Here is a 17,746-nt window from a genome sequence, read left to right as displayed (position 1 = left end):
TTATTGTGGTGATGTGACTGTGTGTGTGTGTGTGTGGGGGGGGGGGGGGGGGGGCTTAAACCTCACATTAAAATTAATTACTGGCCATCTTCAGAAAATGTTGGTTTTCACAAACTAAAGTGGGATTTGATAACAGCCCACCCCCCTTTAGACTTTTTACGTGTAGAAAAGAACAGACAGGGGGAGCGGGGCAATAGGTAGACTCAACTTTATTCAGTAACAGGTAGAAGGTAACAAACACACACAGGGGGGTGGTGTGATCATAAGAGCAGGGATCTGCAAACACCAACAGCAGCTTCAGAGGGCCCCTTAAAGGAGCATGCCTGTGTTTTCAGCAGGGGGGGGGTTAAAAAACACAGGTCTGCCCCTCCGGAGCCAGAGCGAGGAGTGCGGGGACACCACGGGGACACGGCGCTCACAGGTCCTTCAGGTCCTTCTGGATCCCCCACAGCGTGTCGGCGCTCTTCCTCAGCTGTGCCACCTCCCCCTCGGTCAGAGTCATGTTGACCACGCTGCCCACGCCGGAGCTGTTCAGCACGCAGGGCAGAGACAGGAAGACCTCCTCGCCGATGCCGTACATGTCCTGAAACACAGACACGCCCCCTTTCAGCTGCTGAGGATGGAGCTGCAAGGCCGGTCACCATGGCAACCCTGGAACGCTCAGACTCAAACTGCAACCTCAGGGTGACTCAGCAGAATTTTGACAGGAAAATGTTAGCATGATTTGCGTTTTTCAGACCCCCACTATAGAAAGAGTTTTCTCAGTGATCATCCTAAAAGTTTTAAGATATAAACCCGAAAAGCGGGAAATAAGGTATGAATTAAAACTTTTTATATCTAATATTTATTTTCTATTTATTTTATTTAGCCCATGGTCTCCCAAGCAGGGAAGGGCTTCTTCTTTTCCTACAGTTTACTAGCGCATGTCCTACAGTTTGAAGAGGCTTGGATGGAAATCTGGTGAATCTTGAAGGGACGCCATCCAAATGTCAATACCAAATCTGAGTCCCGGTCAAAGTTCAACATACAATGCACATTCAATGGACGCTAATTTGTATGTAGTCATAACGGTCCTAAAAATGTGCAAAGCTACACATAAACACAGGAGTTTTGAACGCAGAAGCCTGAAACGATCAATTAAGAGCGTTTATATAGACTTCATTGCCGCTTGAACGCACGTTGTCGAGGGCAATGTTAACATTGGTTTAGAGAGAAGCAAAAACCCACGCATTACGATATAAACAAATGATCAGCCGTCACTCAAGAAGTGGGGGAGGGGCACTGACCTTCACCATGGTGGACACGGGATGCACGCGGCTCATGTTCTTCAAGATGCTCTCCGTCAGGTCGGCCACGCTCAGGCCGATGGCCCAGTTGGTGTAACCCTTCAGCTTGATCACCTCATAGGCACTGCAGCACAAATGGACCAGGGGGGGTAAGAGTGGGAGGGGCTCTGTCACTATAATGTGGGGTTCCAAATGGGATCAACCAAAGTCCCTGCACTGTTCAAGAGATTCACTATTGTATTTTAGTCGCACTGAACAGTCAGCACTGGATATCGATAAAAGTCCAGGATAGAACACCTTCACTGAGAGGGACTCTTCAGACCTTTGAGGGTCAGCTGAACCCACCCCCCCTGGCTCACCTGTCCACCACTGCCTTGTGCGTGGCCTTCCACTGCTCCTTGTCAGCATCCGTGCCGATGTCGGGGTTCAGCTTCTGCAGGTTGACTCCCGCCACGTTGGCGCCGCTCCACACAGGCACTGGAACGCAACCATGACACGTTAGCCACGCGGCCGACCGCTGCTGGGGCGACAGGCGGGTGTGCGCTCACCGCTGGTGTCTCCGTGCTCGCCCAACACCCAACCGTTGAAGGAGCTGGCGTGGATGCCCAGGCGCTCAGCCATCAGATAGCGGAAACGCGCAGAGTCCAGGTTGGTGCCGCTGCCGATGACGCGGTGCTTCGGCAGACCGCTGAGCTTCCAGGTCACGTAGGTCAGCACGTCCACTGGAGGTCGCCATGGAGACAGAGAGCATCCATGAAGGAATCCAAGCAACCAGCAGGAAGTCGAACGAGTTGGTGCGGGTGCGAGAACTCACCGGGGTTGGACACCACCACGATGGTGCAGTTGGGGCTGTACTTGATGATCTGTGGAATGATGGCCTTGAAGACGTTGACGTTCCTTTGCACCAGGTTGAGGCGGCTCTCGCCCTCCTGCTGGCGGACACCAGCAGTCACCACAACCAGGCGGGAGTTGGCCGTGACCGCGTAGTCTGAGGGAGGGAACCAAAAAACGAACCAAAAAAAACGAATGACAGTCAGCAATCCAGTGGAGGGGGGGGGGGGGGGGGGTCAAGAACATTGAGGAGCTTTTCGGAAGACTTTAGCTTCATGTTCTGACCTTTATCCGCCACAATCTTGGAGGTCTTCAGGAAGAGGCTGCCGTGCTGCAGGTCCATCATCTCTCCCTTCAGACGATCCTCCATGACGTCAACAAGAGCCAGCTCATCACACAGGTCCTAGGGGGGGAGGGGGGTGTTTAAAAGAGGCAACCACTGAAGGACTGAGCTCAGCAGGCTGGAGTCTTACCCGCAGAAGGATGCTCACGGCGCAGGCCATGCCCACCTGGCCCACCCCCACCACCGTCACCTTGTTTCGGGGGGTCTCGGAGGCATTGCTGGCCAGGGGGGTGATGAGTTTCTGCAGCACTGAGGACATGATGGCAGCTCCTGGAGAAAGACGAAGAGGAAAGAACCCGTGAGGAACCTTCACCCACACAAGAGGGGGTGGGCCAGCTTTGTGGGGGTGGACCCACATGACCGGAACCTCCCCCTGACACTACAAAATTTGGGTGTAACAAGTACACCTGGGACCTGATGAGACCTGGAACAGTAGCAGATCCGTTTCCTACTCTCAGCCTAATCCAGCTGGCCGTGCTGTAGGTCTCACCAAGAGAAGAAGAGTGTCACTTACTGTGTGAGCATCAACAGATGATGAAGATGAGAAGAAATGAGCGCTGAGCCACCTGAAGCTCCGATGCTGGAGACGGCATGCAGGGAAGGCCTCTTATGCAAAGAATGAACCCTGTTCTGAAGCCCCTCCCCCTCCACATACCTTAAGGAGGCAGTTTTGAGTTCAAGTGTTTGTGTGTGTGTGTGTGTGTGGGGGTCAGGGTCCAAGATGGTATCAGTTCAAGTCTGATGTAATTAAAGACACGAGGAGTCTCAGACAAACCAGACTTTGTACCTCAACCCAACATCTGCAGGGAAGCAGAAAGCTGACGATAAGTTCTGAGGTCCAAAAGATCCAACCCAACTGGGCTCACGGTCACAACAGGTCACTACTACGACTGACTTATAAAGATCTGCCGAGAACATTTTGCCAAAAGAGCTACAACCCCACCCTGAAGGAGGAGGAGACAACAAGTCTGGAGGAGCTTTGATTGGTCCACCAAGGGACTGAGTGTGGACCATTTAGTGTATAAGAGAACTGGACTGAATGACCCTTCCCCCTCAACGTTCCAAACAGGAAGTATTCGCTGATCCTAAAACCAAAAATCCCATAGACTTCTCTAGAGAAACAAACACCTATCAGTCATTTTATTGGTCAGAATAACTATTCTTAATGGTCTCGCTAATCCCAAATTTTTCTCGATAGTTTTTTCTATAATTCAAGTTATAAACGGACCAATCAGATCCCGTGATAAAAGGTTTGTGGTCTGGGGCCTGTTGCACAAAAGTAGGATAAGGGATTAAGCCAGGATATCTTGGTGATCCTGGCTCTATTGATCCCCAATCCGGTTGCACTAAAGCTGGATAGGGGGCAGGAGGATATGTTATGGTATAAGTTACCATGGAGATTTATTCTGTGGAGCTAGCCTGCTCCAGACCAGGCTAAATTCCAGGATCTATTTAATCTCATCCCTAACGTCAGTCAGCAGTCGCCACAAATGGAAACCAATGGTTATTTCACTGCTCACTATACATTGTTATCACATATAATTAGGCCCACTGTCATTATTTAAACGTTTGTGATCATTAATTTCAATCATTTTGGATAAATAATGAGTTTTAGATGATGTTGCTATCATTAGATAATTTACAGTTTCCCATAGACTATAAGGCTATATATAAAATGATAGAATATTAGGGCCACAGAGGGAAAAAAAAGACAAGTCATAATATTGTAACCAGTTGTTTTAAAGGACAGTTGTACTTCAGTATGGTTTCATAAACGAAGACATGCTGATGTGCCAGAATATGAAGTATCACATTGTCATAACTATCAAAACTGTAAAAAGAATATGTTGCTTTTCTGCAGAAAGAACCAGTCTCATAAATTTATGACTTTATCCTTTTTCCTCAGTGGGGCCCTAGTACTCTGTCATACAAAATAATACACATTCCATTAAAATATAAAAACACAATGTGTAACATTATGTTCCTTTATTGAATAAGGAGAAAACAAAGCAGGTAAACTACACTCAAAAAACGTTCACTTTGAATGAACATAAAAAAATTATGGAAATGATTTCCACATGATTAGACAGCGTTACTTGAACAAAAATGAATCATATTGGTCCTACTTAATGTACTTAGGTTCAAACTAATAAATTTAAGTTGATTCAATCTAAATACTGCAGTTGGACCCAACTTTAAATTAATATTGTTGCTCACTCTCAAAAGATAAGTTGATCCAACTTAATTGAATCACTCCAATTGGTCACACCTCATTAAATTAAGTTTATTCAACTTAAATTTTGTATGACTACCTAACAAAATTTATGTTGATATTACTTAATTTTTTGCTTTAATTTTATTTATACATCTGACAATGATAAGGTTTTCCAAAGTTTCAACCAATGGGTCTTTTAATTTTCACATCAAAGACATGAAATGCGCAGTAATGTCCCTCATGACAAGAAAGGAGCTCAAATAACGCGAATTCTGTTTTAAGTGACATGAACAGTTTACTGCACAAAGGGTTTCGTCATCATCCTCTCCCACACTCTAACTCATGGTGCAGAAAAGAAATAAACATATCAGTTTAAATCACTAGTTAAAACAGAGTAAAACAGCTAGACAATAAAACCCATGGACAAAAACTCACACTTAGACCCCAATCTGCCCAGATAGACAAAGAAAATGGTATCCCACAATTCCCTGTGATTACTAATGCATCCAATTTAATGGTATCATGTTGGATCAACATGATTAAAATTAGTAACTTTTAAATGGATTATTTTTATGTACGATCGACATGATTCATTCACGTAAGATTAACAAACATAACATTTTCTGGTTGAAATGACAAGTTACATTTTCATAAAATTAATTGGCTGGTAATTTATTTCAAAAAAATCTCGAGTGTGCTTTATCACTGTGGTGGTGTTGCCTTTCTTCTTAATTATATCTTTTACCTCCTCGTATGCCTCCATGAGGATTTGTGCTTCCGACGGGGAAAGGTACGCGGCTCTAGTTGCCATGGTAAATCAGTTTATCTGTGATCTGTGGAGGGGTCTGTTTGAGTGAGCCGTGAGCGCGCACCTATCCAGGATTGGTTACACCTGGCTTGATGAATCCGTGTCTGCTCATCCTGGCTTGGTCTTTGTGCAACCAATTAAAGCCTGGACGCACATGTTTTGGATTCATTGAGCTCAGCTCAGTCATTTATCCCGGATGTCTTAATTCTACTTTTGTGCAACAGGCCCCAGACGTCAAACGCTTTAAACGTTTGACAGATTCTCCATAGCCCGCTTACAATCCGTAGGGGTGTGGACGTGCAACAACATCACTCCTGATTGGCTGGAGTGATTGCTATAGAAACAAGGACTCAGACAGACCGACCCATCATTGCTTATTATTGACGACATCTGGCTCCAAAATGGCAGCGTCTGTATTGCAAAGAAGAAGAAAAAAAGTGACTGAATTGACATTTGTTTGGAGCCGGAAGAGAATCATTTTCCACGGATGACATCACGGACTCGCTCCAATGAAGTCTGTCGCCGTCTTTTCATGAAACAGACGTTCCCATGTTGGAAGCAGAAATCGTTAGAAACCAGTGATGGGTCCAAGTCCATGTTTCTATGACAACCTCTCTCACCAACCAGAAGTGAGCATTTAAGGAGACCACACCCCTTTTACTGAAAGTGGGTTTGACATGCGGCCACATGCTTTTGTTGGGACATCTAAGTGGCCAGTTTAACAACTTAAATAACTTGTACAGAAAATAAAGAATAAAAAATAGTATCATCGAGAGCATGTCGCAAAAAATATATCAGAGCCAGAATGGTTATCCTGACAAACAGAATCAGTAATAGCTGTTTGTTTCTCTATAGAAGTCTTTGGAGTTTGGCTTCTTGAAACCAGTGGGTACTTCCTGTTTGGAACGCTGGGGGGAGGGGTCCCTCCGTCCAGTTCCCATATACAGTCACTAGTGTGGACACCAGGGTGTTGGTGGTGAACACAGGTAGTTAGAGAAGCTGTGAATATGATGAAGGCCTACGGGGGTCTTAAGGTTTATTCAGGAACCAGAGGGGCTGGAGGTGCAGACCACGGGCTGCCACAAAAGCATGGACGATCTCAGAGGACCAGCAGGAAAACATGGGGGGAAATTGGAAGAATTTAAGAGAAAAAAAGTAGAACTTTGGACGTACAACTGGAGAACACTGCAGAACCATAGCAGAACTTTGGAGAAGCAAGAAAAGTCACAGGAAAAAGCATGAACCAGGAGAACCATGGAAAGATGAAGAATCTCAGAACTCTGGGCCCCCCACCTGAGCTCTAATAAGCCCCCAGGCTCTGGTTCTGGATTTAGTCTGATCAAGGTCACAGGCTGAACTGCTGTTGTCCAGGGCAGCAGACCGGTTCATTTCCAAACGGAGGGGGGTGTGTGTTGGAAGGCCTTCAACAGGCTGGAGGCCTGGCCCTGCACACGGGGGTCCAGGGCCAGCGCTCGCGCACACAGACGTGTCATTGCTGCCACTGGTGAAATACGAGTCGTGTTTCTGCCTGAGTTCCGCTCGAACGCGGAAAGCGTTCGGAAAGATGGGCCCGCCTCCGTGACTTTCACTGTGACCTAGCTACCCGCGCGGAGCATCCATTGCTGCTGGTGCTGCCACGCTCTGCATGCGCACACCAGCGGCGGCGGCGCGTGCTCATCAACAGTAACACGAGGAGCTAACAAGCTAGCGAAAAATACATAAATATACAGAAAAGAAAACTTACGGGCAACGTGAGATAGACAGATAACGACTCTGGTCCCGATAACGAAGCGGCGTCTTCTGACGAACAAGACCACTGGCAGAAGAGGAGGATCCGGGAGGGGCGGGGCGGATGTGACGTTCACGGTTCTGATTGGTTTTCTAACAGACCTTAAATAACCTCAAACAGCTGTGACACGCATGCGTAGAGGCACGAGCGCGTGTTGGAGGAAATGCATAGTTTAAGAAAATTAGGGAATCAAAGTCAAATACATTTGGTTTAGAATGTAGCTAATGCCCCGCCCCCTCGTAAAGATGCATACAGAATGTATCTATCTATCTATCTATATATATATATATATATATATATATATATATATATATATATATATATATATATATATATATATATATATATATGTATATATATATATATAGACGCCGTCTAACATGTAATTAAAAAGGTTCCAGTGCAGGTTAATCCAGTTCCAACCTCTCATGGGAGTTTTTGCTTTAAACACACATTTCTACGCTGTCTTTTGAAGGAAACCTTACGTTCTCTGACCATTCTTTAGTTAAATTAATCCACCTGTAAAACCACGTGTTTTGATTATAATGGAACACTTGAAGTCATATAGTTCTTTTATAACTCATCTAATCCTGAGTGTGAATCCGTCTATAGGATCTAAACAGCTTCATCGTCATAGCTGTGCACCTTCTTATCGTCTCACCTTATCACTTTGGTGTGAAGGGGACATATTTCATCAGAGCTGCAGGACAATCAGTTAAAAATGCCTCATGGCCTTTAGACTGTGACCTACATGACTGAATGAGAGCAAATGTTACCTCAGTTCAAAAAAAACATCAGTTTCAGATGTTTGAGGAGATGCTCAACAGGACTTCTGTAAGATGTGAAACTTTTTATTTTAAGATGAATATTTTTATGAATGATTTCATAGTAAATCCTGCCAGCTTTCTAACTTTAGGTCTGCATAGGTGTGTGAATGACTTTTTTTCAGCTACTAAATCATTTCACTCAGGGAATTCTAGCCTCAGAGCACTGAAAGGCTCAACTATATTATTTTATTCATAACTACTTTGCACACAAAAAAAAACATTTTTCAGTCAATTGGATGTCAAACACAATGTTGGTGTGTGTGCATGTGACTACACGTATAAGCGCACACACACACACATACACACGGACAGGAGGCGGCCTCTGTGTTGAGTTGCTGACTATAAACAGCAGCTCTCTGTCAGCTGACCTGCTGTGCTCCAATCTGAAACAAGCCTCCACCCAATCAGGATGAGGGACCAGCAGGTTGTGAGTGACCCCCCCTCCCTCAGCTGTCAGAGAGCAGGGGTGACCTGAAAGGACTGGAGGGTGATCCAGGCCCCGCCTGCCCTCAGGTCACCTTCAGCGCTTCATTTAGCGGTTGAGTTTTCTGTGCTCCCATGGAGACAAAAACTGATTTCATTCAGGAAATGTTGTGAAATTTTCTTAACGCAGTTGGCAAGCGTAACACTTTCTGCCGCACGGAGAAACATTCACAGCCAGACTAAGGCCATGACCAGATCCACATTCTCTAGTGGTCACTGTCTGCTGCAGACTGTAAGGGATTCCCCCCCCCCCCACCCACCCCCCCCCCCCCCCCCACACACACACAGCAAACTATCTGCTACTTGCAAAGATTTAAGGCCCTGTTAGGGGGGAATTTAAGAGACTCGAGCAGGTTTGAAGTTATTTTAACTTCTTTTTTGCTTTACACTTTTCCGAGCTTTACTTAAATGCTGAAATTTTTTTTTGACTAATTAAGAGCTTAAATTAAAAATGAGTCTGAATCTTAACAATAAAAAACTTCCTTTAAACGGCCATGCAAAATTAATTTTGTTTAGCTGTAAAGTGTTTTATAATGTTATTTCCTCACAAAAACGCCCCAAAGTGGTGTTTTGATCCATTCACGCATTTCTGAGTATTTCTCTAAAAACATGCGCTCTAAGCATCAGCCCCTCCCACTCTATGAAACGAGCGGGTCCTCACACTATTGTTATGTTACAAAGTGGGAACAGCCCCTTCCAGGTAGGGTCTGCGATGCCAGCCCCGCCCCCAGGCTAACAGAGACACCCACTTTCTCTGTGGAGCTAGCAGTGATGAGCTGAAAGCCTTAATTTTATATGCACAATTTGAACATCCATCTTTGCCAAAGTTCGGATGTTGATGGCTTACTTGCAGGAAGGAAGATAACTCAGGGAAATAACTCATGTTTCCTTTAAAAAAATGTTCTTCTGTGTGCCAAAGGTAATAATATATTATCATATACATGGATTTTACTATAAAAGCGTAAGAATAGCATGATGTAGGCCCTATAAGAACTGGAAAAAATGTTTTGCTTCAACTTTAAAAATATTATTTTAAAGTTCAGTGAAGTTAGACTAGCATTTAGCATTATTTTGGAAACAAAATTTTAGTTTTAGATTTAATGAGGATTTATTAGGATGAACTTGTACTAAGATTTTCATTTTGGTCACATTTTGTTCTAAAATGAATCATTTCCACTAACTACACTAGTTTTTTTTATCACTGCATTCAATATAAACTAAAATTAGGTTTATGAAAACTCAATATGTATATACATGAACAAATATATATATATATATATATATATATATATATATATATATATATATATATATATATATATATATATATTCTTAGAAATAGCAAAAAATGCTTATGATTGTAAGACATTTAATTTGAAGTAATTCCACCCGACAGTTAACTTTTTCTTCCTTTTTGAAAGCTTGTGTGGATCTCCGCACTTCTAAATTTTGATATCTTATATTTCTTGTTAAGTATAAATGACTTGGTGTGTGAACAGATCATTTAGTGGTTTTCTTTTCAAGATTAGTGATCATTTCCCATTTTTAGGCGACCTTTTTGCAGAGCACACTCTCAGCACCAACAGCACCAGTAGGACCTTTCCACTGTCACTTCTCCAGCAAGACAAGCCCCTCCCCTTTTTGATCACGTGACCAGAAATGCAGCCTCTGTTCTCCAGTGACTTTCCATCCTCGGATCTAGAGGACAAGTGGGGACTTTTATGCGTGTCACCTATCCTTCCCAAAAACACGCCTACACGTTTAACCATCAGTTTAAAGTCACAGAAAATGCTGAGAAAAAGGTTCCTCACAAGCAAGTGAGAGTGCACGTCTGCATGTGAGAGTGCACGTCTGCAAAGGAGAGCACATTGCGGACGTGCACTCTCACATGCAGACATTCCCTCCCCTTTAGTCATGCACAAGCAATGAATAGTAAGCCGTTGTTGCTTGTGCATGACTGATTAGTGAATAATGAAACAATTGAATCTTTCTGATGTAACCACAAGCAGAACTGCTCTGGATTGGATGATGACACGTTCACACTTAGCTTTTCTATGAGACATCAAAAGGTCCATTTAAAGCCCTCTACTCTTTTTCACACTACTGATGTGTCGGCGATCCACCTTCCTTCCTGGGAGCTGCTCTTTTTCTACACTTTCACCCTTCATTAAGCTATTTTGTTTCACTCTAAGCCGCACGCACGAAAAATCTGAAACCATTTCACGTTTATGGCAGAATTTAGAGTCTGCAAGAAAAGAATTTCATCCAGAACCAGCTCAACGTGGGAACCAAGAGAACCTTCTACAAAACAGGATCATGACTGACTGAAGAGACACTTTTTAAACCTTTACCATTTTTGTTCTGTTTTGTACATTTTAATTCCTATTTTGTGCTATGTTTTGTGTTGCATCACTTTAAATTAGTATAAAAGAAAAAAGCTGAACTTTATGAAGTAAAAAATTGAATTGTAAACAGTTGTTTTTTGTATTTTACCATTTATTTTTTTACATTTTATCTGGAGTGAATAAATAAAAAGCTGTCCAATTTAAATTCCCATTAGTTGTCCCACATCTCAGTGGGTGTAATCATCTTTAAAACATCCACTGACAGTTTCAAATGTTGTTTTTAAACTACATTTAAGGTAGCAGCATTTTAATTAAAAAAAAAGATTTTTCAGAAACCAGAACCTTAAAAAAAATCACATGCCATCTTCGTCACCATTAGGACCAGTCTGTGAAAGCATCGTCTGACATTAAATCGGTCCGTTGCCCTAAAAAAAGGTTGGTGATCACTGATCTGTGACTGTCCCACAGAGGACCTGCCGGAAGCAGCTCCTTCATCAGAACCTTCATGTCCAACCAGCACGGTTCTGGAAACCTCTCTCACTTTTTATAGACAGAAATTCAAGTCATTTACTCTCTGATGGCTCAGAGTTCCTGTTCATTTCATCTGATGAAATCATGATCTCTAATCATCTTTACAGCAAACAGACTCTTTTCTCCTCCATGAGTAGTTTCCCTCATATTGACAGGGTTCCTTCTTTTCTGGATGGGAGGACAACCCGATTGATGGATGGATGAAGGAGAAGGATGGATGATGAGAAACCAAAGGTTTGTGACACAGCAGACGCTCCTGTTCATCCAGAGCTTGTTTATCTGTTGATGGGACCACCCTCCCCGTCTAAAAAGATGGGTAAAAACTGGCTGAATGCTTTAAAGGAAACAAAGAAAGGCAGCGTTAATGGACGAACGGATCCATTACGTCTGTTTTCGTGGTGTTAATGGAGCGCTGACCCGACCCGCGCGCGCTCAGGCTCACCTGTGGACTCACCTGTTCACACATGACTGCTCCTGCTCTGTCTGCCATGTTTTATTCAAACACACAGCACCAAGAGCCGCATCCCAACAGGTATGTGAACTCCATTTCCCATGACCCCTTGCCCCTGCATGCCGTCTACTGGTGCAGAGACGCACAGGTGAGTCCAGACCTTTGTCAGCAGACGGTGCTTTCAGGACGCCACCTCCACGGAAATGGACCATAATGTCCGAAAACACAGCAGCAGAAGCTGGCCACCCCCCTTTTGTGGGAAGAGGGGGGTGTTATGTTAAAAAGTAGGAGAGATGACTGACTGTCAAGCTTCTTCAAAAACAGCCCATACCGGATCCCTCTCCCTTTATTTACGCGACGCTGCCACCTACTGGCAGGGTGGGAATGAGGGCTGGGTGTCGAGTTCTCGGATAAATGCACGAAAAACAACTGACAATTTGAACTGTGACTGAGGTTCTATGACTGTTCTGTAAAGTAGTGGTCTCCAATCCCTGGGTTGCAGACCGGTACCGGTCCCTGGGATGGCAGGTTCCGGGCTGCAGAGAAAAAACACACTATTTTTTCAGTTTTATTACTGATCCAATTCCAACGGATTCTCCCCACCGCATCCACCATGTCTAGTCCATTGACGATATATTTTTCCCCCATGGTTATATTTCAAAAATAACTGTTTTAGTGACCTTTTCTTTATTTATTAATTTATGAATTAATTCATTATTAAGATGTCATTTTAAGCTTAATTTCGTTTCTACATGTCCTCCATCATTAGAAAAATGCAACAAGATCACGTTTAAAAACATCAAACGCACCGTTTTCATCAGAGTCGGTCTTTATAGCCTCTTTTCCACTGAGCGGTCCGGTTTAGGATGGTTCAGATAGTTCAGGTGAGTGCTTTTCACTCAAAGTTGGACCCTCACTGCCCCAGCGGGGTTAAGCTAACAACAACACCAATGGAGGTCATCCAGCAGTTGTTGGCTTTTGGTTCTTTGTAGATACAAAACGTTTCATGTTGTTTGAGAGAAGATTGCGGGCGGCGAAGAGGAATACAGCCCATTGACTGGAAAAACAATGGATACATTGGGGTGTGACATCACCCATATAGGAAATGCCTGACCTCCGGCAAATCCCTCACCATGACCTCCTGATCCGGGCGCCGCCATGTTGAAACCAGTCAACAGTGATTGGTCCGAGTCACTCTGAGTCATCATATCTATGACAATGGGGACAGTAGTTGCCATAGATACAATGACTCAGAGCGACTCGGACCAATCACTGTCGACTGGTTTCAACATGGCGGCGCCCGTATCAGTAAGCAATGGTGTTTCCTATTTGGGAAAATGGGAGGGGAGGGGTTAAGCTGTCCATTTTTTTAACAGTCAGTGATACCGCCGCTTTCTTTTGTTGTAATGACCTTCAACCAATCAATGGGTTTCAACAGTAGCTCCGCCCTAACCGGTCCATTCCATTTTTCTATGGACCTACAACCAACTTTTCTTCCACTTTCGGCTTCTCCCATCAGGGGTCGCCACAGCGAACGAGTCGCATGGTAAATTTGGCAATGTTTTACGCCGGATGCCCTTCCTGACGCAACCTTCTCAAACCGGGCTTGGAACCGGCAGAGGTAGAGAAGGGAAATGGACCTACAACCAACGGGGGCCCAAAAATGGTTCAGTTCGGTCCAGCTTAATGGGTCCGTCCGTTTTCTTAATGGATGTGTTCAAAAAAAAAAGCGGACTGGACCGGACCGGAACGCTCAGTGGAGGCTTGAGGCTCTGAGGATGTAGGGGCAGCAGTGGTGAGCTGAGGTGTAATGTCACACCTGTTCAATGATCAATACAAAGGGAGAAGGAACCAAATCGTTATTAGGACCTTACAGGTTAACAAAGATCAACCCATTGTTCCAGTTCTCCTCAGAACAGCAGACGACCCGCCACCTCAGATGAATCCCCCCTTCAGTAATACCACCAGAATGAGCAGCTGAGCTCTGTGAACACCTCTGTCCATGTGCTCTTTTGGAGTGCAGACTGCACTTTACAGTTTCCTTGTACTTTGTGAATGAACCCTTTCACGCATCCCAGCTGATGAGGGTTCTTTCCTGTGCAGTAAGTGATAACTGGCTCTCCTCAGGACCTTTGCATGATCCTCCAATGATGCTGATGATCAGTCCTTTAGTGTGACGAAAGGACATCCAGAGGAGAACAAGTTCATCCGGTGTAAAGGGAAGTGTGGTAACCGGTGTTGCTTGCATAAGTTTGACTTTAGGCTCCTCGAGTGAGCAGTTTGCAGGCTGGAATGGAAAGAGAAATTTCTGTACCATCTTTCTGCACCAGCAACCTGATCAGCTTCTACTGGAGGTCAAAGAGGGATCTCAGAGGTGTGGGAATTATAATCAAAAGTATATTCATGTTTTATATGTTAGTCAAGCAAACATGAGACATATGTGTGATAAACTGGATGTGTGACTACTGTGGAAACTGACAAGAGAAAAGGTCAAAAGGGGAAGTGAAGGATGTTAGTCATGCATTGTGACCAAAGGCAGACATCCTGGGTGGATCAATAAAAAGAGGCTGTTGGGATGGGGAGAGCAGAGTTCAGCACAGACTGTGTGAGGAGTGATGTGAGCAGCTGTGCTAAATTCTCCCTTTGCAAAGGTGAACCAAAGTTTCAGAGTGTGAAGTCTCATTATTAGAACCTTCAACTACAGGATCCTTCTGACTCCAAATCAGAACCCGGGGAAGCCAATGTGGACTTTTTCCCACTGTCTGTGTTCAAAAAGCACCTTAAAATGAATTTTTACAGCCAGACTTTGATGAGACTCTGCGCTTCTGCTGTGTTTTATTCCAGGTTTTCTTTTTTTATCTTTGCCATGCTACATGTTTTTTGATTTTACTTTTTAATTGTTGCTTTGTTTTTGAGTTTGTAATGAACTGCAGTTGTGTTACAGCGCCATATAAATGAGTGATAAAACTGCAGCTGCAGGAGCTGAGCTGGAGGATGAAAGAAGTCAAACATTTGAAATCATTGTTTCTATCTGGCCTGCGATTGCTAAATCTTTCTCCAGCATCAGACTGATTCCCAGCAGCAGTTCTGGGTTCTGAAATTTGTCAGAAGGGCCCAACCGGGAGCAGATGTGCAGCGTGTTTTGGTAATCCACCTTATCCCTTGTGCTATCTTAGATGACCCCCCCCTTACATTGACGTGTTCTCCCTACCATGGCAAAGGTGGATAAAGGTGAAAAGATTTCATGTAATCCATGGACATCAGTGAAGATCACAAATCATTGAAAAAAAGGTTCAGTGCACTGTCTAGTGGGTCTAGATGACCCAACTCCCAATGTTAAAGTGCCTAGGATGGCAAAAGGGTTACAAGAGAACGAAATAACACAGAATCTGGATGGAAAAATTCTTTAATTTCGATAGAAACTTAATATATATTTTCAAAACAGATAATTTTTGCAGTTTTGATTTAAATTTTGTAGCTTATGTTTTAATTGTAGTGCCAATTGCACCAACGGGTTGATGTCCCTCAGGGAAAAACGCCAAATTCGAGAAATGCTGCATTCATGTGCTATTGTAATGACAGGAAAAATTACTCGGAAAACACACATGAATGTCTAAAAAACATCAAATCTGCAGAATAACTTTCTGCGCCTAAACTGAGGTCAATTTATCTGTTATGTACCATCTATGGGGAGACACCAGAATTACAGGGAAAATCAGTATAGTATATTCCATATGAATGTAATTTATTCCATTTTAACGGGCCAGATTAAATAGTTTCACTGCCCCCGTATGTCCGCCAGGCGCTAGTTTTGTATGGAAGCGATTCTGTAGCATAAATAAAAAGCAAAGTCAAAACCAGAAATGCTTTTTCATTTTCAAAATGAAAAAGCATTTTTTGACTCAAAAATATAATGAAAAAGCAATCCACCAAAATGCTTTTTCATTTCCTTCCTCAACACAGCTTATTCTGTCACTTAATTAAAATTAAAAAGAAAATGGTATTTGACATTTCATTTTCAAGACGTTCTCTGGTAAATGTGTAGCATAATTCATTTAGAAATGTCTGATTTGACAATTAAAATTGATTAATAGAAATGCTTTTTAATTTTCAAAATGAAGCTGCATTTTTTGACTCAAAATTAAAAAGAAAAAGCAATACTTCAAAATGCTTTATCATTTTATACTTCAACACAGCTTATTCTGTCACTTAATTAAAATGATAAATAAAATGGTATTTGACATTTCATTTTCAAAAAGGTCCATGGTAAATGTGTACCAAAATTCATTTAGAAATGTCTAATTTGACAATTAAAATGGATTAACAGAAATGCTTTTTAATTTTCAAAATGTAGCTGCATCTTTTGACTCAAAATTAAAAAGAAAAAGCAATATTTCAAAATGCTTTTTCATTTTATACCTAAAACCGCTTATTCTGTGTCATAATTCAAACGAAAATGCAAAGAGGGGATTGCATTTGCATTTTAACATCCACCCCGCGCAAGTTGTCACAATATTCAATTCGAAAAAGCATTAGCAGAGGGGAGGCGGGGCGATGACGTCACTGCTCTCTCCGTGTGTCCGGCTGCTGACTGACGCACACACGCGCACCAGGAGCAGACTGTGTTAGCGGCAGAGACGAGGGTTTTGTGATGGTTGTGAACTTCTGATGAGTTTCCACAGCTTCTCAGGACTAAGTAGCTGCATGTCCGCCTTCTGCGGTCCTCCTCCTGACGCACCGCGGACACGCTTTGTTCTTTGGACCGCCAGCTGCCTTCGCACAGCGGAGCGCGAAGCTCCGACGATCGCTGAAGGCGGAAATGCTGCTACGATCTGAGAAACCATCATATGAATTTGTGTTTCCAGTGGTGTCCAGAACAAAATAAAGAAATAAAGACTCATGTAATTCCCACATATTTACACATTTATTTGCAGCTTCGCGGTGAATTTGCTGTTTGATTTATTAAGATCCAGGAATCCAGGTTTGAGCAGGCCAGGTCCAGCGGTTTGTGAACAGGACCCGGTTTTACGTACTCTTAATATGAAAAATGCAGCAGAATGTTCCTTTAGCTCCCTCGCGAATCAGAAGCTGTGAATCGTAAGCCAACTTTAGCGTCGTCTGACCGCACGGATTTAAAAACATATGATCGAGCAGAGCAGGCCGTAAAATATTAGCATAACTGTAATAAAAGCACATTATGAAGATAGTCTCCTGCAGCTTCGCGCTGAGCGAGTGTTTTTGGTCCAACCAGCAACTTTTACCACGGAGAAATCTGCTATCTGTTGATGGGGCTCCAGCTGTCATCAAACAGTAAATTCACCGCGAAGTTGCAGATAAATGTGTAAATATCTGTGAATTACATCAGTCTTTATTTTGTTCTGGACACCACTGGAAACACAAATTCATATGATGGTTTCTCAGATCGTAGCAGCATTTCCGCCTTCAGCGATCGTCGGGAGCTTCGCGCTCCGCTGTGCGAAGGCAGCTGGCGGTCCAAAGAACAAAGCTTGTCCGCGGTGCGTCCGGAAGAGGACCGCAGAAGGCGGACATGCAGCTACTTAGTCCTGAGAAGCTGTGGAAACTCATCAGAAGTTCACAACCAACTCAAAGCCGTCTTCTCTGCCGCTAACACAGTCTGCTCCTGGTGCGTGTGTGTGCGTCGGTCAGCAGCCGGACACACGGAGAGAGCAGTGACGTCATCGCCCCGCCTCCCCTCTGCTATTGCATTTAAGAAATGAATATTGCGACAACTTGCGCGGGGTGGATGTTAAAATGCAAATGCAATCCCCTCTTTGCATTTTCGTTTTAATTATGACACAGAATAAGCGGTTTTAGGT

At 43.6% G+C, this 17,746-nt stretch overlaps 1 protein-coding gene across 2 annotated transcripts; it reads right to left on the bottom strand.

Annotated features, from left to right (window-relative positions):
• Nucleotides 1–192: 192 nt before the first annotated feature.
• On the bottom strand, nt 193–7,361 carry ldhba (lactate dehydrogenase Ba). Of its 2 annotated transcripts, none has more exons than XM_004082884.4 (8): nt 7,228–7,361; nt 2,591–2,730; nt 2,403–2,520; nt 2,101–2,274; nt 1,835–2,008; nt 1,646–1,763; nt 1,287–1,410; nt 193–583 (listed from the first exon to the last, which is right to left on the bottom strand). In XM_004082884.4, the coding sequence occupies exons 2-8, from the start codon at nt 2,717–2,719 to the stop codon at nt 416–418; spliced, it is 1,005 nt and encodes a 334-aa protein (XP_004082932.1). In that variant the 5' UTR covers nt 2,720–2,730; nt 7,228–7,361; the 3' UTR covers nt 193–415. The 2 variants fall into 2 exon arrangements, with proteins under 2 accessions (XP_004082932.1, XP_078797835.1); XM_078941709.1 differs by lacking the exon at nt 7,228–7,361 and adding an exon at nt 2,975–3,402.
• Nucleotides 7,362–17,746: the final 10,385 nt, after the last annotated feature.

This window comes from Oryzias latipes, chromosome 23 (genome assembly GCF_053564925.1).
Source record: "Oryzias latipes strain Hd-rR chromosome 23, Olatipes_Hd-rR_3.1".
Classification (NCBI taxonomy): domain Eukaryota; kingdom Metazoa; phylum Chordata; class Actinopteri; order Beloniformes; family Adrianichthyidae; genus Oryzias; species Oryzias latipes.
This window is presented reverse-complemented; position numbering and strand designations above follow the sequence as displayed.